At 48.5% G+C, this 24811-nt stretch overlaps 1 protein-coding gene across 2 annotated transcripts in view; it reads right to left on the bottom strand.

Annotated features, from left to right (window-relative positions):
- Positions 1-24811, bottom strand: part of LOC146835224 (E3 ubiquitin-protein ligase HECTD3-like) — a 479862-nt gene that overhangs the window by 318472 nt on the left and 136579 nt on the right. For both annotated transcript variants that reach the window (XR_014960692.1, XM_085602813.1), the window contains exons 6-7: positions 9950-10063; positions 7722-7804 (exon numbers count right to left, since the gene is read on the bottom strand). Coding sequence is in view for 1 of the 2 variants with exons in the window: in XM_085602813.1 (XP_085458939.1) it covers positions 7722-7804; positions 9950-10063 (197 nt within the window). In the remaining variant the exon portion in view is untranslated. The remainder of the gene's footprint in view (positions 1-7721; positions 7805-9949; positions 10064-24811) is intronic.

Genomic DNA, 24811 nt, shown 5'->3' with positions numbered 1-24811 from the left:
ATAACATCATAGGTTTCCACTTGTGCTGAGGCAGTGAACTTAGGAAGAGATGGAAGTACAGGAAGGGGGATAACAGTAAAAGGAAGGTGTATTACCATTCAACATAGAATGTGTGGTTTCACACACAGCATCACCAGCTGTATCAAGATAGATTAGGTTTAGCACACAGCTCAGGGTGGTGCAAGGTAAGCATCAGAAATTACCGAAGAGAGCTGCTACGTCATCTCAGAGCCTGACGAAAGCAGTTATAGTAGGCATATTCAAGTGCTTCAAAGGTACAAGCATAAAGTGGTAGAGAAATAGCTTCAAATGGGGGTGCAAATACAGAATAAGGGTTAATGATATATGTGTCACTGGCAGACAGTGTCCTCAGAAACTGACACAGGGAGGCTCCTCCTGAAACGTGGAGCATTCATTGAAGTGTGGTTCAACACCAATGCATGAAAAATGTTTGAAAAACAGTTTTAAAAGAAGCACTTGACCCCCAAAGGATGCTAACCATACCACAACAACTATGACCAAGGGAAAAACTAAGTAGAGCATGTTTTATAGCAGCAGGCATGGAAATTAGCAGAGTACATGGGGAAAGTGGCCCTTTTCTGGTGTAAATAAATATTCAGCTACTTAAGAAAATCTAAGTATATGGATGTGCTTTCTTTTTATGATCTGGTTTGACAGCGCAGCTTTCTCCAGACAATTATGTGAGAATCACCAGGAGAGGGTCTTTGGCTCCACCCATATGTTGAGAGCCAGGAGTACATGTTTCGACTGGGCAGAAGTCGTGTGCTTCCACAAAAAAAATGTTTGCCCTCCAAACAGCTGTGATCATTTTGTTTATTTATTCAGCTGCCTGACCTTGAACTTCAGGGCCATGACATTGTAATGCTAATAGCTGTCTTAGATAAACAGATAATCTGTTGTTTTTCTCTGGCAGCAGTACAGATGGGATGAGGGCAGTGATTAAGCTACATAGATTTTTAGGTCGGGCTTGACAGTGCAACGGTCACCTGACCTTTTAACCTACACCAATAATATTCTTTGATTCCACACAAATACATGCTACTTACTTGTAATGCTTCACATTACCGTACATTACATTAAAGCATGGCTGATTGGAATTGCCAATGATTGTTTTATGTGATGGCAGGGAACATAGTATGAATGCCTCACTCTTGGGGTGTGGCCACGCCGGTGACCAAGATGGCCACCAGCAGAGAAATTCGGGCACTGAGAGCCCCACTATTCAGTTCCATCCTTGCAATGCTGCGACGGAAGAAGGTGGCGGTGAATGCCGGAATGCCAGGCTGGCCGGACTAGCTACATGTGGGGGCGCAATTGGAAGCACGCAGACGGAGCGGAAAGCAAGTGCGGTCCTTGGAGGCCTTGCAATGAGAGGGACCATGGGTGAGCCTGAGGATGGGGCTACCGAGCCCTGCTGGGATGCCCGGCCTGCTTTTTCTACACCCGCCCCCATCGATACACTGCTGATTGCTGCCGGGGCCATCGTAAGGAGGGGCACCGGAGTGCTGATGATGAGGTCGGACGCTGGACGTGGCCGGGTCCATGCTGCTGTGCCAGGCTGGTGCGATGCCGCTGCCTGGCGGCGCGCTGCCCCTGCACTTTGCGATGCAATACTGGCTGTTGTTGGGCCCCTGCTCCACGGGGCCGGGTGTTGCTGAGCGGCTCTGCCTGGCTGAGTGTGTGATTGTGCTGGATAATCCTACCCAGTGAGACGCTGGGTAGTGGCCCAAGGCCTGCTGCAGGGGTGCACAATTAGGATTCAGCACTTATCTCCAGCTACCTCCTCTCAGCGTTGACCTTTAGTGGGCGGAAGACAGGCAACGAGCTGTGAGTTTGATTATCATATTTACTCCCCTTACCCGCTGCCGCGGATGAGGCCACGTGGAGCAGTGTTTGGGCTCTGGGGGCCGTACTTATTGACACGCTGCCTGTGCTATGATTTTGTTGGACTTGATATTAAAACCAGGATTGGTGAGGTAGCCGTCAGTGCCCCACTAGAGCCAATAACCCCTTGTTGAGTCAGTTGAGCGCTGCAGGGTCCCTTCGGCCTTCGTGCCTCCCGGCCTCTCCTGCCCTTGGAAAAGGGTATGGAGACTCAAGACAAAAGAAGCTCTTGTTTAAACAGCCTATAGGCGCAAGGCTTCAATGCTCGCCCTGAGGAGGCTGCACCTGGCAGAACTCCACGCTGGATTAAAGTCTATTGACGCCCACTTTCATTCACTTATGAACAGATTGGACCACATGGGAGAGCGGTTGGATCGTCATAATGTCAGACTCGAAGGTGCGGAGCAATGGACGATGACACACTGTCTGTTATGAAACGGCTGAAGAAAATGAAGAAATCAACAGCAGTGACGAATGAGGATCTTGAGGCCCGGTCCTATCAAACAATCGCAGGATAATGGGGGTGGCGGAGTCCATGGACATGAGCTGCCGGACCTCTTTGTCGAGCGCATCCTCACTAAACTCTTTAGCAGACAAGATTTCACCGACACATTTGTTGTGGAGAGGGCCCACAGGTGGCATGGTCCATGCCACCCCCCCCCCCCCGCCACTCGGAGCACCGCCCTGTCTGATCATAGTACGCTTACTGAACTACAGGGACAGGGATACTGTGCTGCATCTGACCCGGGAGCAGGCCCCACGCACTACCAGGGATGGTGGATCGGGAAGTGATGAGACGCAAGTTTGCAGATGTCAAAAACACTTTAAGGAAACAAGGACTCAAATACAACATGTTCTACCCAGATCGTCTGTGAGTGAAAGTTGATGGGCAATCGTGGATCTTGACCATGCCAGCGGAGGCCATAGACTTTTGTAAACACATGGCATGCGGGGGCCTCTCCCGCCCTGCCGGATTACTCCCCCTTCTCTACTGCAGCTGATGTACCCCACAACCCACCGGATTGACCGCTGCCTGCCTGCGCTGCCTTGCACCAGTACTTTGCATCCCTGGTGGCTGTACTGCTCATTGCTACTCTTACACACCCATAGAGAGCCTCATGATGCTACCATACTGCAATGCAACTTCCTCCTGTTTGGGTATCGCAGATCATACGGGCATCAAATGCGGTGGTGTTGCCACTCCTCCGAGGTGTACACAGCCCTGACTGGAATTGGGATGTTGATTCGGTTTATTTGGAATTCGCCCGATGTTCGAAAATCCGGATGTTTTAATTGTGTTTTCTTACTGCTTGCATGACTACATACTGTCAGGTTACACTGTGATATCTTCACTGCACTCACAGAGACACGTATTCATTATAGTCTCCTCTAATGGGGACCCTGCCTAGGGGGACACGAGTGATGGATGTGAAAAATCCCAAGCCTCAACAATCCCCAACAGGGTAAGCAAGCGCTCTCATACCTGGCATGACATGGTATGAAGGTGGCATTCCTACAGCAGACACACCCTTCCCACAGGGCCACATGGTTCTATGCATTGGCATGGAGGACAGTCGATATATTTCCAAGTACAGCTCCTACTCCCGCGGGGTATACACCCCGATACATGAAAGTATCCCCTTCACACATCACAACAGTTTTATAGACAATGCTGGAAGGTATGTTATTGTCTCTGGCATATTGGCGAACAAGAGAGTATTGTTGGTCAATGTTTATGCCCTTAGCCTACACTATCCTGATTTCTATCATGAAATTTTGGCAATCATGGGGCTGACAGAGGCCAACTTAAAGCTCCTGGAACGTGATCTAAACATGGCCTATAACCTGGTAGAAGACTCCACAGCTCTAATATAAGTGGCAAACCCCGTGCCCAATGCGTTTTTCCAGATATTGGTAACACCTTCAACCTAGCAGACGCGTGGAGGTTACACAACACCAACATGGCAGACCATTGGTTTCTATCCCGGGATGCGGCCCTGTGGATGGCCAAAACAGAACATCTCACTCACACTTTATCAGACCATGCTCAGGGCTAAGATAGTCCTGCAACTCTCCTTTGGTGGGAGATTGGTAAAACAGTGGGGATTTCCTGACAATTCAATGCACGATACATTTAAAATCAGAGTTGTGTGACTCCATCACAGAATATTTTACACCTAATACTAAGTCGGTTGCCACACAGGCCACTCTCTGGGAGCCCTTTAAAACTTACATATGCATTGGCATACATGCGTGACTACTCAGAGACATACACACCAGTGTAAGCCGTGTTAAACGGGAGCTGTTAGACATCAACCAAGAACCTGTGCAGTTGGGGCATAAAGCTCAGCTCTACTGCCGTTCAGTGTTGCTGCAAGAGATCTTGGAGAGTGAGAGTTGGCCTACCTAGGGAAATATGAGCAAGCGCGTAGATATGGGGAGGGAGAGAGACCAGGACGCATGCTGGCACGGCTCTTGAGCAAAGGGCTATGTGACAGAGCTCCATACTACCGATCGAACGAATGTGGTCGATGATGACAGCATAACTAAGGAACTCATGCCCTAATATCAACAGCTAAACACCACAAGAGCAGATGATGGCACGACTGCAATTTCAGATCACTTAGCAGAGGTTGCAATGGTCTGGCTGACAGAGGGCCAATAGGAATTACTAACAGCTTCCGTTACAGGCGATAGACACACTAGATGGCTCTAAGACCTCAGGGTTAGATGGCCTTATGGGCCCACAAACATGACCTTGCTCCACATCTCTAGGAGGTTTATGCAGAGGCCCTTGAGACTCCCACCCACCCTCGGAGAGGTTGTGAAAACACTGCTGCTTAAGCCTGGTATAAACGCATCTTCATGTCATATCGACAATAAGATTTGAGCCAAAGTGATTGCTACCTACCTTGAGTTCTTCTTGGAACAAATGATATCGCCAATACAAACTGGCTTTGTTTACCATAGGTTAACCACCCTGAACCTACGAAGAGTTTTTGCAGAGCTGAACCACATTTGCCCAGAGCTCCCAGCGGCGGTTGCCCTACTTAATGCCGAGAAGGCTTTTGACTCACTAGAATGGCTGTTCCCGAGGACTACGTTGTACAAACTGGGACTCCCACGCGGATTCCTAGATCTTATTATGCTGCTCTACTCTAGCTTCGTGGCTAGACTGAGGGTTAATGTTTCCCTCACTGCCCCATTTCCAGGGACTGGGGGGACCCACCAAGGATGCCAGCTGACAGCATTACTCTTCATTATCGACATGGATCCACTGATCCTGCGATTCCAGCTGGGCCACTCTTGGTCTCCATGTTCGCGGATAATATTTTGCTGTGTTAGAAATCCAGCCACAAACCTAGCTCCTATTATCTGTGAAATCTTTCCATTTGGGTGCCTCTCTGCCCTCTCTCCATTAATTGGACCAAATTGCAGCTCTTTCCAAAACTGAAGCCACTGAGAGGTGGAGTACCCCTTTACCTGGTGTGACGACTCCACCAGATATTTAGACTTTATTTTACATAAACAAAAAGAGATGGTGATTAAACTGAACTATGGGCCAGCAGTGGACAAGCTGGCCTCTCAAACTGAGTGCTGAATCAAATTCCTGTTACCCATGCTTGGGCGCATCCAAATGATCAAAATGGTAATCCTCCCACGTTTTAAATATGTTTTATGAATATAACAATTTCTCTGACTAATGTTTTTGGGCCACTGTGGGGAGCTATCTGCTCCACCTGATTCGGGTAAGCCGCTGACCCAGAATCCGTTGGGAAGTTCTGCCACTACCATAAGAGCGAGGAGGATTTGGCGTACCAGATATGCAGCTGTATTTTTTGTGGCGCAATGTCACTTCTCCTACTCCTGGTTTCATGCGGATGCTAGATTACCATACTCAAAACCAGAGAGGGACCAGGCTGGGCAGACTCCTCTATCATACCGCTGGGCATACCGAGAGATCCCTTGGCTAACCAAATGCTTTCTACTACCAGCTGGGCATTGGCAAAACTTCGCTGATACCTAGGGGGTGGGCTAAATTTACTCTCCGGCTATACTACTAGCTCATAATCCTTGGCTAACCCGGACCTAGGAAAAATGAGTACAACGTACTTAACAGACGCTCAATTTGCACTCACTGGGAGACCTTTCCCCAGGCGGACATGTTATCACACACGCGGACATCGCCAATATGGGGGTCGTTATACATATGGACAATTTCATCCTCTGGCGTCTTCACTATACATTACACGACCGGTAACCCTCATATGTACTAGAACCGGAGGACTTCACCCACTGGCGCCATTGAAGGGTCACAATTGGTTTCTCGCTTTATCAAGCTTGTCTTGCCCGAAGTTGGGGGGGAGACGGGAGGATCCAGACGGCATGTGAACGTGACATAGGGCACACCATACCAGGTATGATGAGGTGCTATTGTTGCACATAAACAAAGCTCATTGCCCCTAACCATAGGCATAAACTGATACATTATAAGTTTCTACACCGAGCATACAATACATCACAAGGTGTAGCAAACCTTGATTGCACACGATGGCACAACTGCGTGAAGTGTGGAACTGATAACGCAGACTTCATACACCTTGCCTGGGCCGGCCATGGTGTCCGAGATTGCTGGCTGTAGATTCTCACTCTGATCTCCACAATGACTAGTATCACTCTTGAACCGGATCCCCTGATGGCCTTGCTGGGACGTGTCAAACCTGTTCCACTCAGTTCCCGGCGCTTCACTGCCATTGCACTACTGTTAGCTAAGCGTCGACTGACTCTACTAAGGACGAATGGCTGAAGGATATGCTAGACTGAAACACCACTATTGAACTCAATGCCGCGCTACAACCCCCCGTACCCAGACCCAAAGTTATTTGGCAAACACTGCACGATTATCTGCTTACACTAGACATGATACCTCAGATGGGAATGATTGATGCCCATGATGCCGGTGCACGGTGGCCTTCATAGACCTGCTACAGCGCACTTCCACAGCTCGTGCCCGGATTGGTGCGGGGCTGGCTGTGGTCGTGCCCATACGGGTGCCCCATGGCCCCCTAACTCTTTTCATCCACCCTAAAGTGTATTTACACGCACCCACAAGTATTTGTATGTTCTTTCTCTTCCTTACTCCTGTATACGTCTCAAAGCTATTGAGTAGCCTCAAGTGATAGGTATATGGCTGACATGCCATTGGTTGTTTTGTTAGTTATCTTGGAAAATGAGTAATAAACTACTCCAAAAAAAACGATGCCTCGCTCTCCATGTAGAGTTTTGCCCTCACAGTCAGGGCCCGCTACCTCCAACGACATTTGATTCATTCATCAGCCAACTAGGCACTCACTGCGGCTGGTCAGCATCTGTTACTATTCTTCTCTTTGAGTTGGTATCTAAGCGCTAGGAGGCCAACCATTGTGATCTGCGAACAGCGCTTCTGAATTATTAGAACCTAGAGTTCACATAGTTTCCAGTGCGCATACTATTATGTATCGAATTGGAATTATTTCTACAGGGTGGGGTGGGGGAGAGACTTGTCAAAACAGTTTTTTAGGTCAAGCCATTTTAGAGCAGTTCTCCCACTTTTTACTGCTTTCGGCCTGTATAGTTGTCGCCACACAAAACCCTTCTCTTCTGGACACAAGGACACATTTATCTGGTAAGCAAATTGTCTATCAAGAGTGCCACAAACAAATCCATTTTGGGGTGAGCATTAATAATAAACAGAGGCACTAATTGTCGAATGGAGCCCACCCAACTTGGCATTAGCATCATCGCCCCACAAGTGTTTGTCTTTTCTATAGTACAACCTTCACACTCCATGAATCGGATCTCGATGACCGGCAGGTGAGTCGTCATGTCTTCCAGGACGCAGACATCCCCGGTGAAAGTCCTGAAAAGGTAAGAGCACAGAGTAGGAGGCACGCAGAGGTGAGCATTTTGAAGTATTGAGCAGGGAGGGTGAGAGGTGGCAGGGAGGGTGAGAGGTGGCAGGGAGGGTGAGAGGTGGCAGGGAGGGTGGGAGGTGGCAGGGAGGGTGAGAGGTGGCAGGGAGGGTGAGAGGTGGCAGGAGGTATGTCTGTTGAGTTACTGAACAGAGGTGCTTTGAATATGCCTGTGCTACAGAGTTTATGAATATTTTACAGGCCAAAAGGACTCCTTCAGGTATTCTGATCGTCTCTGGTGAAAAGAACTGCAGTGAACTTCCTGAAAGGAGTTCTGGACATTATGTGATCTGAAGAGGCCTGCTCCCAGAAGCAGCAGCTTAACAGGCCAGCTTCACAGCCGCCTCTACACATCCTCAGGGGAGTTAGTCCCAGCAGAGGTGGGTGCTGCTGTGTCTATTTCACAGGTGGAATCAGCTGTCCCGCCCTGTGTTACTGAGGTGGTCAGTGCACTTACATACATTTACCTAACATCCTTTCCTTGTTTTCCTTTTTAAGTGTCGATCAATTTTCCCCCTGGTAATCCATTCAGTTTGTAAAATTCGCTTTTATACATTGTTTCGTTTTGATCCTGCATAATCAAATGTTTTATTCATATCTGCGGTCTTCACTCCCTACCATATATACAAGTCTGTGCATATAATGTAAAACAATAAAGGTTACTGAACAAAGATCCTCAGAAGACATTAAAGTGAAACTAAAAGCCAGTGCTGCACTGATATCAGAGACATCCAACATATTACGGTGGATTCACTAGCAGCCATGAGATGGCATCTTTCACAGCTGGTTACTATGCTCATCGCGAGGACTTGCATAGCGTGTGCCTTTAGCACGTACATTAAGCAGCATATGCAGAAGGAATGCTGCTGCAATTAAAAAGTGACGAATGCAGCATCTTCATAAAGATATGTGGACACGGCCAGGCACATGGGGAAATCCTTGATTCAGTACCTTTGAGAGAGCTGGATGATCCTATGCTTAGCACCTACATTTCAACTTATACAACAGCCAGCACAAGCACTCGCACGCCTGTAGGTGCCAACAAAGCTGCTTTCTTCCATGCAGCAGCAGGAGAACAACCACTTACCCAAAGCACACTAGCCTTTACTACATGACTCAACACCTGCAGTCCTCGTGGCTTTTCGATTGTCTATAGATGAAATGTCAATCAGGTATTGTTCTACTGAATTTTGCACCATTTTCTATTGGTTCATTTCCCAGGAAGGGTGTTACGGGTGTTACACATCAGCCAAAAAGAGCTTGGTTTACTAACAGAACAGACCTAAAAGATGAGACACAAGTCAATAGACCATGCTTAAAACGCACTGTAGACGCTGCTTAGCAAAATACACTCATCCAGCAGCCCTGCTGCTTGCTCGTACTGCTAGGTGATTTACTAGAAATGTATCATACAGGGAGCTAGATTAAAAGGTAGGCAGTGCAGGAAATGAGGGCGATCCTGGATCCGGCGGTTATTGAGTCAGATTTACGATCCATGATCTGGGCTGGCCTCAGCGAAATAAGCGGAATTTGTACCAGGTGTAATTTGCCCATACTGGGACACATTCAGCAGCATCTGTACGTTGCCTGCTTTCTGTTGGAGCACCAACCTGCAGGCATTGACGGAACTTTCGTATTTTCACTTCCAGTTCAGCCCAACATAAGGCACGATTTAAAGGGAAATCAGCCCTTCTTTTGTTTGGGTGTCACTCTGGATGCGAGCTATCCAAAACCTAACTCCTAGGTGTCACTGCATTGGAGGAACGCAAAGGTGCATACAGCTTTTCATCAGTCATGTATCTAGGGTCTGGAACAACACCTCTGTATCCATCAGGACTGCTCCAACCCTGCTCCAATTTAGGAAAGAGCTGCTGACACACTTGTTTAAAACAACACTACACAGTAACAGTTCCTCTAAATCCCAGAACCCAACTTTTACTCCAATATCTCACCAACTACATCTTTGACTTGATTTTGTACGGTGCTCCGCAGCCTTTTGGTTAGGTTTGAACTGTACAAATATTAAATATGAACATATATATATATTATCACACAGTCCACCGCTACCCTCCACCTCAGCGCTCAGCACTTACAGGTCGATTAGCACCTCGCGAAGCTTCTTTAGGTTATCTGTATTTCCGCCATATACAGCCACCTTCTTTGGGATGAAGCTGCAATCGTCGGCATTGACTGTCAGGTGAAGTTTTCTATTTTGGGAATATGGAAGATGCATTATGTTCCAGAAGGGTGAATACAGGGATGCCACATAGCCAGATGAAAGCTTACAGATTACCCAAATTCGTTACTTAAACTGACACTATCCAAAGCAAGACAGCATACATATCAATAAATTGAACACAGGTAGAAAAAATAAAAAGGGCCAAGAGCACATGCATTAAATTAAACACATTATACAAACACATTCTGCCAAGCAAGACAGGGTCACGCCATAAACAATAAGTAGAAACAAATCATTACAACTCTAAAGCGTTCAGTCACAAGGAGAAGCAGCACTGAATAAAAGAGGGCCAGAGAACAAATACATACAAGTTTACTGGTAAAAAGCAAAATATGCCAAATGGTAAGAATGTTATGGGTGATGGGTGCATCACTCAAATAGAATTCCTGTACTATATTAGACTGTAGTATTTGCACGTCACCTCATACCCATGATTAAGACCTGAAAAGATTCCGGTGCTGAACAAAGAGGCTACTCCATTTGTTGCACGAGGCTGGTAGAGTGTGGGTAACAGAGTCGCCTATGTGCTGAAGACTAAGTGTTGTGCATGAGATATGGAAGAGTGTGGGTAACAGAGTCACCTATGTGCTGAAGACTGAGTGTTGTGCAAGAGCTATGGAAGAGTGTGGGTAACAGAGTCACCTATGTGCTGAAGACTAAGTGTTGTGCATGAGATATGGAAGAGTGTGGGTAACAGAGTCACCTATGTGCTGAAGACTGAGTGTTGTGCATGAGCTATGGAAGAGTGTGGGTAATAGAGTCACCTATGTACTAAAGACTGAGTGTTGTGCATCAGCTATGGAAGAGTGTGGGTAACAGAGTCACCTATGTACTGAAGACTGAGTGTTGTGCATCAGCTATGGAAGAGTGTGGGTAACAAAATCACCTATGTGCTGAAGACTGAGTGTTGTGCATGAGCTATGGAAGAGTGTGGGTAACAGAGTCGCCTATGTGCTGAAGACTGAGTGTTGTGCATGAGCTATGGAAGAGTGTGGGTAACAGAGTCGCCTATGTGCTGAAGACTGAGTGTTGTGCATGAGCTATGGAAGAGTGTGGGTAACAGTCACCTATGTGCTGAAGACTGAGTGTTGTGCATGAGCTATGGAAGAGTGTGGGTAACAGAGTCACCTATGTGCTGAAGACTGAGTGTTGTGCATGAGCTATGGAAGAGTGTGGGTAACAGAGTCACCTATGCACTGAAGACTGAGTGTTGTGCATCAGCTATGGAAGAGTGATCCAATCATATTGTGGCAAACATACGGCTCTTCTTAAGCATGGAGTGAAGGGGCGTGGCCGGCAAGAAGTCCAACGGCATGTATTCGCCGAGGAGCCACTTGCTAAATCTGACCAGACACGGTAGTACTGCTGAATGCCTTAGACAGACTTGCTCAGGTCGCATCACCTAACCCAACATCTCTTTGAAAGCGGGCAAATGGGAGCGACCATCTAGAACAGCAGAAGCCCTCACACCACATGCAATGGTAACGCAATTAAAGGTATAACAACCAGTAATTCACTGAATATTAGCATGATTATAAAAAAAAGAGGTGACATCTCATATCAGTTGGTTGCATAAACTAAAAAAATGTACATGATGGTGCAGAGATAAATGGACCGATTTAGAATTTGGAGGATGGGTTACTTCGTCACAACATGACGGGCATCCCATTCGCCTTATTACAAGTGCTATAGGATATAATGCAGCTAATAAGGCCGGCGGGATGTTTGTCACAATCCCTTTTTACCATTCACAATCAATACCAATACATGACAGAACAACAGACAATGGTGCCAAGAAGTATTATACAGTACACTTCATTCGAAGTCTCTCAAATGTCCAGGTGATTCGGTCTTTTATAGCTAATACGCTGACAACTGTTCTCATTGATCCAATGGATAGACTTTGATGTGTTCATCCTGTTGGCACCGATCTTGGTTTTGTTGTTTTCGGTCCTTGTGAATCAGATGCTTGATCTTCACATATGGGCAAGGTCCATCCCGATGTATTCTTCGCGTGTCCTTTGGAACCGATTCAGTGTTCCAGATTTTCTACCAGAAACATTCGTCCTTATCAATTATATACATCTTTAGAACATGTCAGGGTGCCCTGTTACTCCAGGAGAAGTTTCTAACTTTGGTAGGGAAAGGGAAACTCTAACAATTTATCTAGGTTGATGCTAGCAAAAGCTACATGTTTACAAAGTTCTCAGCAAATGCAGTATGCTTTCACATTTACAAGCCTGCGTCAACTAAGCTATGTTATCATTCTGTGACGTGATTCTTGCGTGGACTTAATCCTACATACTACAGTGAACAACCCTGACACACCTTGGTGAAAATGAGACTGTCTGTCATCCTGTTCTGATGGTCAAACAGTGACAGATGTCTCCTGGAGGTGGCACTCTAGTAGCTTGATCCCCCGTAGGGACAGGCAACTACTCGGACTTGAATGGCTCCTCTGTGAAGCTTTGTCCTTTCAGAAACAAAGAAAACTTGCTGATAAGTCGGGCATTAGTCACTGGGACTTGGAGGGTCCTTAGTTGAACCTGCTCATAGAGCACTTGTGTCACAACTTCGGTCTGGTGACCCATCAAATGCGATTATCATCTGCTTCTTGAACTACAGAGACATGCACAGTTTAAATGGACATACATCCACACATTTCTAGATTACCCTCAACTTGGTCAACGTCAGTGCCGCTCTTTTGAGGCCATAAAAAAGCAAGGAATTAAATACATGCTCTCCCATCTTTGAGCACTTAAGGTAATCAAAGATGGGATAGCATACTTCTTCATATTCCCTGGGACTGTGTGAGATCTGATTGGTCATTGTGAGATGCCCCAGCCTTATAACAAGAATGGGTCGGATTTTGAGCTATTTTTGCCTCGTACAAGTGAATGCTCACCAGGAGGAGAAGCAAAGGAGGTTCAATGCTGGTAGAGTGGTGGTCAATGATGATGGAAAACTGCATTTTGAACAATAATTATATGCCGAAGAGAAAATACCCTCGTTTGATGACTAATGGAGCATTAGACATGTGACTCCCCGGTGTCCTTCGCCTTGTTGAAAGTAGCTGGATAGGAAACGGATGAACACTGGCACCCCCACGATAGGTAGTACAACACAGTGATCCAGGCGCTTCTGTTTTACTCATGCTTCACAGTCTGTTTTTGTTTCTGTTGTGTGATTGACTCATGTCTTTAAGTGTGTTGTTACTAGGAGTTTAGCCTGCAGTTGTGGCTTAATATAAGCAGGGTGGGTTGTCTTTTATTCTGGAACTGTACAGATTTGATCACTATTTCACTCGAACTTTGTTAAGAAGTTTGATGCTCTGAGTGTGGTAGGTTGAAGTTTTGGTGTCTTGTTCTATGTCACAGACACATAGGAAAGGGAGACCCTGTCCAAGTTATATGGTAAGTATAGCACTTCCTGTAGCTAGAACAGATTGACTTACTTCTGTGTACCGGTTAGTTGGCTGGAATGGTGCAGGTAATGATATGGAATGTGCATGGGTACACCAATTCTAAGAACTGGTACAGCAGAGTCCACTCCCACTTAACAACACAGGATACAGGTATAGTCTTTCTATTACAGAAACATCTCAATGACATGGAACATGCCAAACAAGCAAAAAGTGGAGATGGGATCTGTATTACTATTTCATCTTCTTCCTACTCCGGGAGAGTCGCTATGTGTGTGGCGGGGATGACCCCCTTTAAGAAACCCCAAGTGCTTGAAGACTCAGAGGGTCACTATGTCAGGATCCAGGAACTTTTGGATGGCCAGAAACTGCGCCTCTTTAAAGGTTATGCTCCCAAACTCCCTAACCCAATGTTCTTTCCCAGATTGTTCGATGCTCTTTGGTCTGAAATCTCAGTGAAGTGTGTGAGGAAATGAAGAGGTCAACTCCCAGAGACGGTGTTGTTCGTCAGATTAACCGCTTTGCTAAGGCGCATAATTCATACATTAAACCTTGAGGACCTATGGAGAGAATATCTCCACCACCACACACCACAAATGGAGTGTATAGCAGAAAAGAATAAGGCCCAGATTTGCAAAGATTTTGCGTAAAGCTTGTGTTCCTTCTTTACTGTAAAATCCTGGTTGGTATTTGTGTTGGTTTGTAACCAAAAGTAACTTTAGTCCAAAGGGGACGATCCATGGGAAGTGCATGGATGTTCCTGTGCATCCATCCATGGATTTAGATACAGATTTGCACCAAAATCCCTAGCCTCTCTGTGGCTTGTGTAACAAGGAGGAATAATTTTTTTCTCCCTGTTTAACTCTTTGCAGAATGTAGCACCCTTGGAAAGGGCAAATAACAATGAATTATAAAGATATTTCTCCTAGTCAGCCTCAGGTAGGCACACTTTTAGGTGCAAATTCAGGTCTACAAATATCTGTAAATAAGGTTCTGTGTCAAAATCCATGGGTGGATGCAAGGGACGACCTTACACCACTCATGCAACACCCCCCTGACGCATGGTAACACATTCTTTCAGACAGAGGTACATCTTTACCTTCGTCCTAAGGAGGACGCCATAAAGTCAACTCACCACCAGGGGTTGCAATGTCGATCATATTGTATGATTGGACTGCACTTGGATTTATTTCCAACAAACAGTGGAGAGGAAAAAATCTCTATATCTCGAACGGAGAACCAATTAGCAGCCACCACATTGTTTGTAATGGATTTAAGAGTTATTCTCTGCTACTCCATGTCTCACTCTCTATTAGCAACGCAATTTTTTTCACTAACCCTTCTTTCACAAGCCCCTCATTGTCTGAAACTAAGATTGTATAAGTAATGGTGTTATTTCCTGGAATATATCAGATAAGGGATACACTGCCCCTGTCACACATTATAAGAATATTGCAAGTCACTGGGGAGGTCCATAACTGTATAGAATTACTTTAGAAGGTTATGGAACGTCATAGGTTGTACGTTAGAACCGTGCAGGCTTTAATCACGTCTGCTTTAAAACAGGGTCGGGACAACACATGCGGCTTTAGAGCACATTCCGTTACCATGCAAGTAGTTACAACTTGCCTTAGGGAACGGCAGGAGTTGCAATGGTATAGTTTACTATTTGAACTCCAGTCTGTGCAACAGTAGGGAAAGTAATGGACTTAAAGCCCAACATCAATCCAACAACGCTCTCCCTGAGGCAGGTCTTTGTAACAGCGTGCCTGGTAAAGGAATGCATTGGAAAGACGCATCTGAGCTTCAGACCGCGCTGTTCAGGATCAGCAAACTTCAGCCGAGGTGGAAAGGCGGTTTCCCATCTACATATTTAGACTGACAAATTATGGCCAATGAGAACGTCTCTGTTCCTTATTATAGCATTTAAGAACTACGACTTGTGAGGAATTGTGTAATCATTCCTCACTAAGGTGTTTGAGTCACCTACAGAGTTTCTTAAAGGCTCAATGGCAGCACATGTTGTGCTTCTCTCTCCACTGTGGTCTGGGTAAGGCACATTCTTTTTTATACTCATTTGTTTGCTCCTGTGGTAACTGACATAGTCTTTACTTGTTCTCAGCACACCATGGTTATTTTCTTCCATCCGGAAGTCTAGCCTCATAAATTGCCCCCTTACTGAGTTAATGGACAATTTGTACAGACTTCCCATTCTTTGGTAAGCAGGGTTCCTGGATCTTTGATTCTCATTTGGGTTTAATTGGTTTGATTTAGGCAACTTATCCCACTGAGAGCTAATTGGTTGTCAATATATATTGTTTAAGACAAAGGTATGGGGCGTGGCCAAGATGGTGAAGGGAGCGGACGTGCTTTGCTGGCTCTCCGTCCCTGCCAGATCCAAAGCCCGTTTAATTGCACCCCCCCCCGGCTGGTGTCGCATCCGGAGGGGGCTCCTATATCACCAAGGGGCAAGTGCTGATCACACGGGGGACGGACGGTGCCCGTTTTGGAAACTGCTTGGTGGAGCCAGAGACCTGATGCTCACTGCGGCCAGCACGGGCAGCCACAAGCAAGAGCGACGGCCGGAGCAGAGGTGTCGCCGATCCCCCGGTTACTGCATGGGGGGCGGGGGGGGGCGCACTTATCATCGAGGGCAGGGGCACATCGCCCTGGGGCCTGACAGCGCCTGAGCGAGACTTCCTAAGAGGGGTCGGAAACCCGAAGCTGCATCGAGCACGGGCCGCAATACGCCCGAGCGGTGGCTGGAGTGGAGCAGAGGCGCCGGCCTAGAGACTCACGGAGGATGGGGGAGCAGGGCCAAGCAGACACCAGCATTGGTCCGGGTGCTCCAGCAGGTGCAGCCCGGACCTCTGTAGGCCACTGGCAGCGCAATCAAGCACATGTAGGCCCACGCCTCGAGGGGGGCCTCACTCCGGATCCTGGGGCCTCCAGCGGTGAGTGCATCATGCACGCATCAGGGCCTACGACCCGGCCTGCCCCCCTTGACACAGCACCCCTATATTGCCCCCTCTGCATCTCTCCAGCCTGCAGCACTCTTTGTGCCCCTTTTCAGCCCCACAGCCTTTCCTCCCAAGCAGGCGGACCACGGAAGAAAGCAAGTGGACTCCACCGTCCCTGCGCAGGTAGCGGCTGCGGCTTCTGCGCAGGTAGCGGCTGCGGCTTCCCTGACCTGTGATCTCCCAGGCCTACCTCGGCGCTCCCCAGTATCTCTTGGCCCCAACAGAAAGGCGGCCAATCCGCACCTCAGTTTTCATTCTCTTGTGGCCCCTTACCCTCTTTGTTGTGCCAGAACTGCCTGAGCTAGAGGCAGCAAACACGGAGAATGCCGCCGACCGCGGCCCCCAGAGGGGGCCACTACAGCGGTCGGCGCCCTAGTGCCACCGGGGCACCGGTCACCCCTCCCCACCCCCTCCCAAGGGGAGGGGACGCCGACCGGTGTCCCCCTCCTCGTGCCGACCGGAAGTGACGCGCAAGCCGCTGTGGGGAAGGGGAGGGTATTTAGCCTTCCCCCAGCCTCCTGGCGACCTCTTTGTCGCCCACCACGCCACAGCATCGGTCGTCGTCTCGTCTTCGGTCGTCGTCTCGTCGCTGTGTCCCGATACCAAGGGTGAGTCTTGCTGCACTCACTCCGCCCCGGCCCTGTCCCTGGACAGCACCAGGTCGACGGGCCGGGCAGCTCAGTGGGAACAAGAGGGGCCTCCAGAGAGGTACACCTCCTCCCCAGTAGTGTGGGATTTCCGGGGGTTTGCCGTGCAGACTGTCCTTGCGCGGGCTTAGAGGGCCGCCATTCCCACACTGATAGTTCAAGCAAAAACTTTACGAACACTAGATTACCTGGGAATCCAATTATCTGCATGCGAAGAAGGGTCTCGCAGTGAGGAGCAGTGGGAACTGCGTGAATAACTTCTGTCTTGGATGCGGCCTGGAATTTTAGAAGGCGTACATTGCACAGGGCAGGCTGTAAGCACAGCGCTCTGTGGGGTGTCAGGCAGAGAACATTAGCATGGGACTACCCACATGCCACGTTACTTAGTATAACGTTGGCCGCATGGCAACGCGGTGCCCGCTGCACATGCCAGGGGTGAGCTTGCTATTCACTGAAGGGAGACACCTAAGGCTTATTCAACACAGAAAGGTGACAGTCCCACCATTTCAGAATGGTAGCAATTTTGATATGCTACCAGGCGAAGCCAGAACTGTGGCTTCGGTCATCTTCTACAAATCACAAGCCTTGTTAAGCCATCGGCACTGGGGTGTTATAGGGGTAGTGTGAGAAGACGCAAAACACCAGCCGGCAGCACACTGAGCCGGGCACCAAAACCAAGGGTTAGGCCTGCAGGAGGATCAGCTGAAGGCACCATATAGAAACAGGTCCAGATGTACACTGGGGGGGCATTCCCCTGCAACCAAAGGCAGGTTTCGGGTTGCTTCAATGAAGACCTATCCACCCGCGCTTTAGCCAGGGCGCTATGTGGGTGGTATAGTTGTTATATAGCAAGTGTGCGGTCGTTCAAAAAGTTTGGTAAACACCACGTAGAGCCTCATGGCGTCAGCGCATTATTGACCATGCAGCATTCGCAACATTCAGGATAGGGCCGGTATTTGCACCAAAGTTTCCGGTTGGTTCCCACAGAGCGCCGGTGAGTCTCCCTGGTGTGTGTTTCACAGTCTTCCACGTTGTTTCCCAGTCCAGTTCGTGTTTTCGCTGAGCCCGCAAAAAAACGATTGGCTGTTTGAGGTCGAAGAAGTCGAAGAAGACGCGGCTCCCGCTCCCGCCTCTGTTCCCCCCGCGGCATTGTTCCAGCATTGTTTTCAGCCTCTGCTTTTGCCCCCCCCCGCTTTTCATTAGCGGTCGGCGGGGGTTGGCTGTGGCGAATTGCGGTGGCAGCAGTGCGCGGTGGCCGTGGTGTTTCCAGCAGTGACTCCCGCGATTTTCCTGTGGCCTGGGGGCCGCGGTGGCAGTCAGATCACCCCTTCTCTTCGCCCTTCACCCTCAGACCCCAGTTGCAGCTGCAGGCGGAGCTGTGAGCAGGGCGTAGGTGGAGGTTAGGGGGGCTGCAGACGAGCTGCTCGGGCAGAGAGTCAAGTCAAGACCCGGCTGAGAATCGAAGACATTGAGACTTTAGCTGCCTTGTTGTTCGGCTGCACGGGACACCACAAACTACTATCCGGAGGAACCCCTGGAGGGACGAGGGTCCCAGGGCCAAACTTCTTACCCCACACTGCTACTTTGACTCTGGGGCTCTACCTTTTACAGTGGATTTGCTGGGCTTTCTACGTTTACACGACCATTTCGCCGACATCTCCTTCCTGCTGCCCTTCCGTCCCCCGCCGCCGCAACAACCATCAGCGGCCGCGGAGCGGGGACGAGACTACATCCCCCACGATCCTCAGCGGCTGGAGAGCCGCCGATACAGTTTTGGCGCCAGGAGGCGTATAAAGGGCCAACGTGACCCCCACGTCGCGGGACCGCGCGCGGGGAAAGGGCGGGCCGTCTACGGCCGGAAAAGGCTGGGCTGGGCCCCCCCTCTGACATCTGTGACCTGGTCACCCCAAGTAAGTGACCCCTTAAAAGTACGTGTTTTTTTTGGGGGAGGAGCCAAGATGGCGACCGGAGCAGACGCTTGAGCGCCCGGCTCCGTCGGCCCTTGGCCTCGGACTATCATCCTGACTACTATCCTCGCCGATTTTCGAGGTGCAACGTGTGCGACGACGCGCTGATTGCGCCGCTGCCTTCCCGGAGTTTTAGCCTGCCCGGACGCCGGAGTTCTTGGTGCTTTTGTTCTCCGCATTGGACCCCTGCTCTATTGTGGCCTTGGCCGGCCCCCCTGGAAGCTCCGCAGTTACCGGACCCGCTAGCGTAAATCTGAGCCCCGCGGTCCCGGTCCCACCTCACACCACGGACTGTCGCCGGATGAGCCGGGGGAGGGACACCCCCTGCACCCCGCACCTGATGGGCTGGAGCTATAGGGTGGGCCCCGGTGTGGCGGGTCTCCTGCCCCGTTCTGTGGACCGCGCTGTGGGAGGCTGCAGACCCCCCCTTTCTATTGCCTAGTCGGCTGCACAGAGATCCCGAGGGAAGGGCAGTGACTGTTGGCTTTTCCCTGTTGCGGCGCAGACCGGAGGGGAATTGCCTCCTTCCTACGACTTCCCCCCTGGCCACTGTACCGTTCTGCGGGAAAACATGGCGTTGATTGCCTGCTCGCGGCTGGGGGATGCTACTCCGGTCTCGCCCGCTGCCCGCTTCGCCCTCCCTCTACCAGACACCAGCTCCATAGTGCCGTCCCGGATTGCTACCGATGTGGGGGCGCAGCCTCCGCTGACATGCGGCTCCGTGCTGGCTGCCCTGCGGGACTTTCGTCTACAAATGTGTCTTGGTTTGCAGGCGCTGAGTGAGCGGTTTGACTCCATACTGTCGGCTGCGGGTCGTGAGCGCCCCGTTTGTCACCAACAAGGAGTGGGTCTGCCAGTGCATTTGTCCTCTTGCGGGGACGCAATGGCGGTTTATGATCGTGCTACACTGGTGCCTGCATCTGGCTTTACCGGCACCCAGGATCAATCGCTCTCCAGCTCGATTGCGGATACTTTGTCTCCCCGTTCATTGCCGCCTGCTTCGTTGTTGCCTGCCTCACCGTGCCCGCAAGGGTATCCAGCAGAGCGACACCTGACGTCCTCGAGGAACCGTTCACGGTGGCCTACTGCTTCTTTTCTGTGGAACTCCTGTACTTTACATGCCAGGTCTGGACTTTATGTGGTGCACAAGGGGACCTCAATAGATGGTCGGCGGCCATTTTGTGACTCTACTTCACCATCCTCTCCCAAGCGGCCATATTGTCTTTGTCTGCACGGGGTGCGGGGCCTTCATGTAGGGGCGGGTGTAATCTTAAGCCCGCGATCGGGCCAGGGCTAAACTGATTTATATCGACATGGTTTCACGGATGGGCTGGACTGGGACTGGAACTGTTTGCATATGTTGTGCGCACTCGTCGCGGTTTGTCCGCCTTCATTTAAATTGTTGTGACACTTTATCTTCCCACGACCGCTTTTGGCGTAGTGGGTTCTCAGTGTGTGGCGGCCATAGTTGGCCGATGGTTTCGGGCGCTCTGGGGTAACGTAGGCTCCTCCCCACTTATCTCTCTGTTCTCTTATTTTACTTTACTCTATTCCTACTTTCTCTCTTGTCTATATTTCGGGTTCATTGGGCGACAGGCACTATGCCGGGGGGGGGGGGTAGGCCGTAGCCTCCGCATTGGTGTAGGGTGGGGGGGGTAATTCACTGTTTCTACTTAGTTCTATGGGCCTTTTTCTTTTATGTCTCTGCGCTATACTTGTTTCGATTCGGGGTCCGGGTGTGGGGTGGATTGAGTGGGGGCGGCTCTGGAGGGGTGCATATTCAATCATGTGACTATCCTGTTATATAGCTGCATCGCCTCACTGCCTGAGATTTTCCTTCCATGACCGTTTTTAATGATGCTGCTGCTCTCCCGTGTGGTGAAGCTATCTTGCGGACTCGAATCTCCTTGGTTCTTATTCTTTACTGATTTTTTTCCCTGATAAAATTATTTTGAAAACCTAAAATTAACCTTCACTTCTCCTTCCCCTGGTGTCAAGGATTTCTCCAGTTTATACCTCATGACTCGTTGCTAATCTTGACCGTGGATGCGCAGGGGATGTAATGTTTGTACCAGTGCTTAACCGTATCGTGGCCGGCCTGACGGTTGTAGGCCCGTATTTGTTATTTTCATATGCACAAATAAAGGTTTTTAAAAAAAAAAAAAAAAAAAAAAAAAAAAAAAAGTACGTGTTTGTTCCTACATTCTGTTTTGTCCCAGACCCTTCGTTCAAGCCTGTCATCTATTGCCTACAATGGATAAAACACCTTCGGTAAAAAAGTCCACCAATGGAACATTGGATCACTTCGTTATCAGGACAATACCGGATCCAGATCGGGAGGACTCTCTAGCAGCGCGGCGAGCTGACAGACGCCGCTCGATTGAGCATATTAAGAACATGCGTATGTCTCCTCAACCAAGCACATCAGCCCATGACGGTTCCCTCGTAATTTCAACAACATGTGATCGTTCTAGCAGTGAAAGCACTCCATTGCTTTTACGGGACAGATCTAATCTGATAACTTCTATCACCGATCACATTGTTGACTCTATTAACGAACTAAGTGTAATTATTTCTACCTCTCCCTGTGCCCTTGTTTCACCCGCTAAGTCCAGGGTGTCTACCCCATCACCTATGGTAGTGTTACCCCAAAAAAAGATTCATTCACGGAAACTTAAGCGTGATCCTCCCCAAGGTCCCCCGCCAACAAAAAGAAGGAGAAAGTTAGGAGGTAGAACTTCTAAGGGCAAATCGGGTAGGCATATCCAAAATCCAAAGCAAAATATCGATTCTGTTGACATCCCAGCTTTATCTACCCCGCAATTGCACATGCCATCTCCCCTGTCTATCTCTCAATCCATTCCAACTAAGGATACCCCCACCATTAATTTAACTAGGTCTATCGAGCAAATAGTGCGATCCCTTATTCTCCCAGTAATAGAGAGATTGAATACCATTACTCTCCAGTTGGGGTCCTTAGGAGAGCTAGTCAGAGAGAATTTAGTAGCAAAGAAGACTTACCCTAATAGTGCTCCATCATCTCTTCCCCCGGTAACGGTATTACCGAGCCCCTCTCCTGCTATCCTGGAAAAAGGGTTATTACCTTCTTTGATACCTGTTCCATCAAAGCTTCCTTCTGCCCCCGTGGGAAAAAGTTGTGCCACAAATAAAGATCGACCTCGCCCTCCTCAAAAGGGTGAGGTAAAAAACTTCAATACCTCCATCTCAAAATTGTCCCAGTTAAACACGTCATGTTCATTACGCCCATTTTCTGAATCCAGGGTAAATACACAGGTGGGTGGGAATTGTACAAATCTAAATCCGGCCCCTGTCCGAGGTAACCATCTAAAACCAGAGGCAAGGCGAGAGCATAGCACTAGGTTAGTTGACCTCCCCCCGGAAGTGGCTCCATATGTAGTCATTTTGACAGGTGTCCCGCCCTTAGAGGTAGGCAAGACGGAAGACTTTTACCAACTAAAAAATAAAGTCCTCTTCTGGCTTAGCCAAAATCGACCGCTTCCCCCGTACCTGAACGGCGCAATCATTCACGTCAGGCGTTTGCCCTGGCTGGGCTGTAGAACGAAAAACCTATTCGGTGACATTATTATTGTTAATTTTTCAGATCGAGGAACTGTAAGATATATTTTAGATGAATTTCAGGAAATTGGGTCAGGGGGCATCATGACACGCGATCTGCTATTCTTCTATCCAAGATCGGTTGTAGATTCCATACCTAATCTGGGACTTTTAACTAGCTACCCTAATGAGCGTTTTAGGTATAGCCGTAATAATGGTTTGTTTAACATGAATTCCTTTATTGGTCTCAACCCATTTTACGGTCATAAACCTTTTTTAGCTCCCTATAGGTTTGATTACCCATCAGGACTTGACATAAATGACTGACTGGTTCAATTCACGCAGTCCCCAGTCTGTCCGTCCCGTTCACCTCCTGAAAATGAAAACGAAGTACCTCAGCTCCACTCTGCTTGTAGGCCTATGGAGGTCTATCACTCCACATCCCAGTGTACACTGGATTTCCAATTAGACCTAGATTCCTCAAAGGTTTTGACAAAACCCTCTGGTGGAGTTACTTTAACTGTGGTGGGTTCGGTTAACTCCGCCCTCTCCCCCAAAACCAAATTTCCAGTCGATGATCTTCCTTCTGGGGGGGGTCCAGTTAGCACCAACCTTGCTCTCAAATTTATTTTCTGGAACATTGCAGGACTACGCACTAAGGCAGACAATCCATCCTGGCTCTCCGTCATCAGGGAGCATAACATCGTTTGCCTGCAGGAAACCTGGCTGACAGCACCTATTCACCTGCAAGGTTACAAAACCTTTAACTCATTTGCTGAACCATCTATATGTGGGCGAGCGAAAGGTGGCCTGGTAATTTATCTCTCGAATGAACTTTTAACCACAGACATCAAAGTTATTAATACCAATCCCTATTCCCAGATTATTTTGATAACACTTGACAAAACACAGGTGTTTTATATAGTTAATTTCTATAATAATTTGACCCCCAAGGATATAGTTCCAGTCCTGGAAAACATCTATCGACTCTTATCTGAAGAGCGTCTCAATCATTCTAATTGCAGTATTTCCATAGTCTGGGGTGGAGACTTTAATCTTAACCTCTGTAAGGGAGGTGATTCCAACATCTGTGGTATTGAGGATGACCTAGGTAACAATGTAACGCATTTCCCTCATACTAAACTAGGGAATTATCTGACCGAGATAATATTCAATTTAGATCTCGGATTTACTAACGATCTTGTTTCCCCCCCAGTCCCTTTTACTCCTACCTTCAATGGCAGGGGACTAACTAGTCTGATTGACTTTGTTCTGGTTTCCCAAGCTTCCAAAGATCAGCTACATAGCGTTCGAACTGGGATCGACCCTAGCAGTGACCACTTCCCTAATATTCTCGCCATCGCTATCCCGGAAATGTTAGTACCACCCAGTAAGCAAACTCTCTTAATACAAGACACTTTAAGGGTAAATAAGCTGAACGGGTATGCGATCAAATGGTGTAAAGTTGATGCCGAAAAGACTACTTCAGCAGTCTTGAGCCGCATACTCCCGCACATAGATACGTGCTTAAATTTACAGTCGCTTCCCGGTCAGGTACTGGAAAGTTTCTCTCTCATTACATCTGAAATTAAGAGAGAGCTGTTCCGTAAAACGACGGGCACAAATCAAACAAAAAAGGGTTGGTTTAATTCTGCAACAAGGCGCTCACATCAACTATTGAAGAAAGCTCTTACTAAAACTGTCAGGGATAGCGAGGAAGTGAGAAGTTTGAGAAAATGTTATAAGCAAGCACTAAAATCCTGCAAGGTTGATATCAAGAAGGAATTATGGGCCAAGCTGCATCAGAGTAGCTCTCTTAAGGATTCGGCCACTTTCTGGAAAATAGTAAGAACTCCCTTTTTGACTGATCAACAAGAGACCCCAAGGATCGAGGTAGCTGTGGGTGAGGCAGCATGGGTTGACCATTTCTCAAGGATCTTTGGTCTCTCGGATGATTCTATGCCAGAGCCCCCCCCAGATAGTGCAGGGATACGGCTCACCCAAAACTACAGTAGGTCTCCTCCCACCCCTAATTCTAACCTTCATTTTGGCCACGATGAGGTACTTATGGCATTGCAGGCCTCT

Source organism: Triturus cristatus, chromosome 4_2 (genome assembly GCF_964204655.1).
Source record: "Triturus cristatus chromosome 4_2, aTriCri1.1, whole genome shotgun sequence".
In the NCBI taxonomy this organism is placed as follows: Eukaryota; Metazoa; Chordata; class Amphibia; order Caudata; family Salamandridae; genus Triturus; species Triturus cristatus.
Note: the sequence above shows the minus strand (reverse complement) of the source record. Positions and strands in the feature narration are given on the sequence as shown.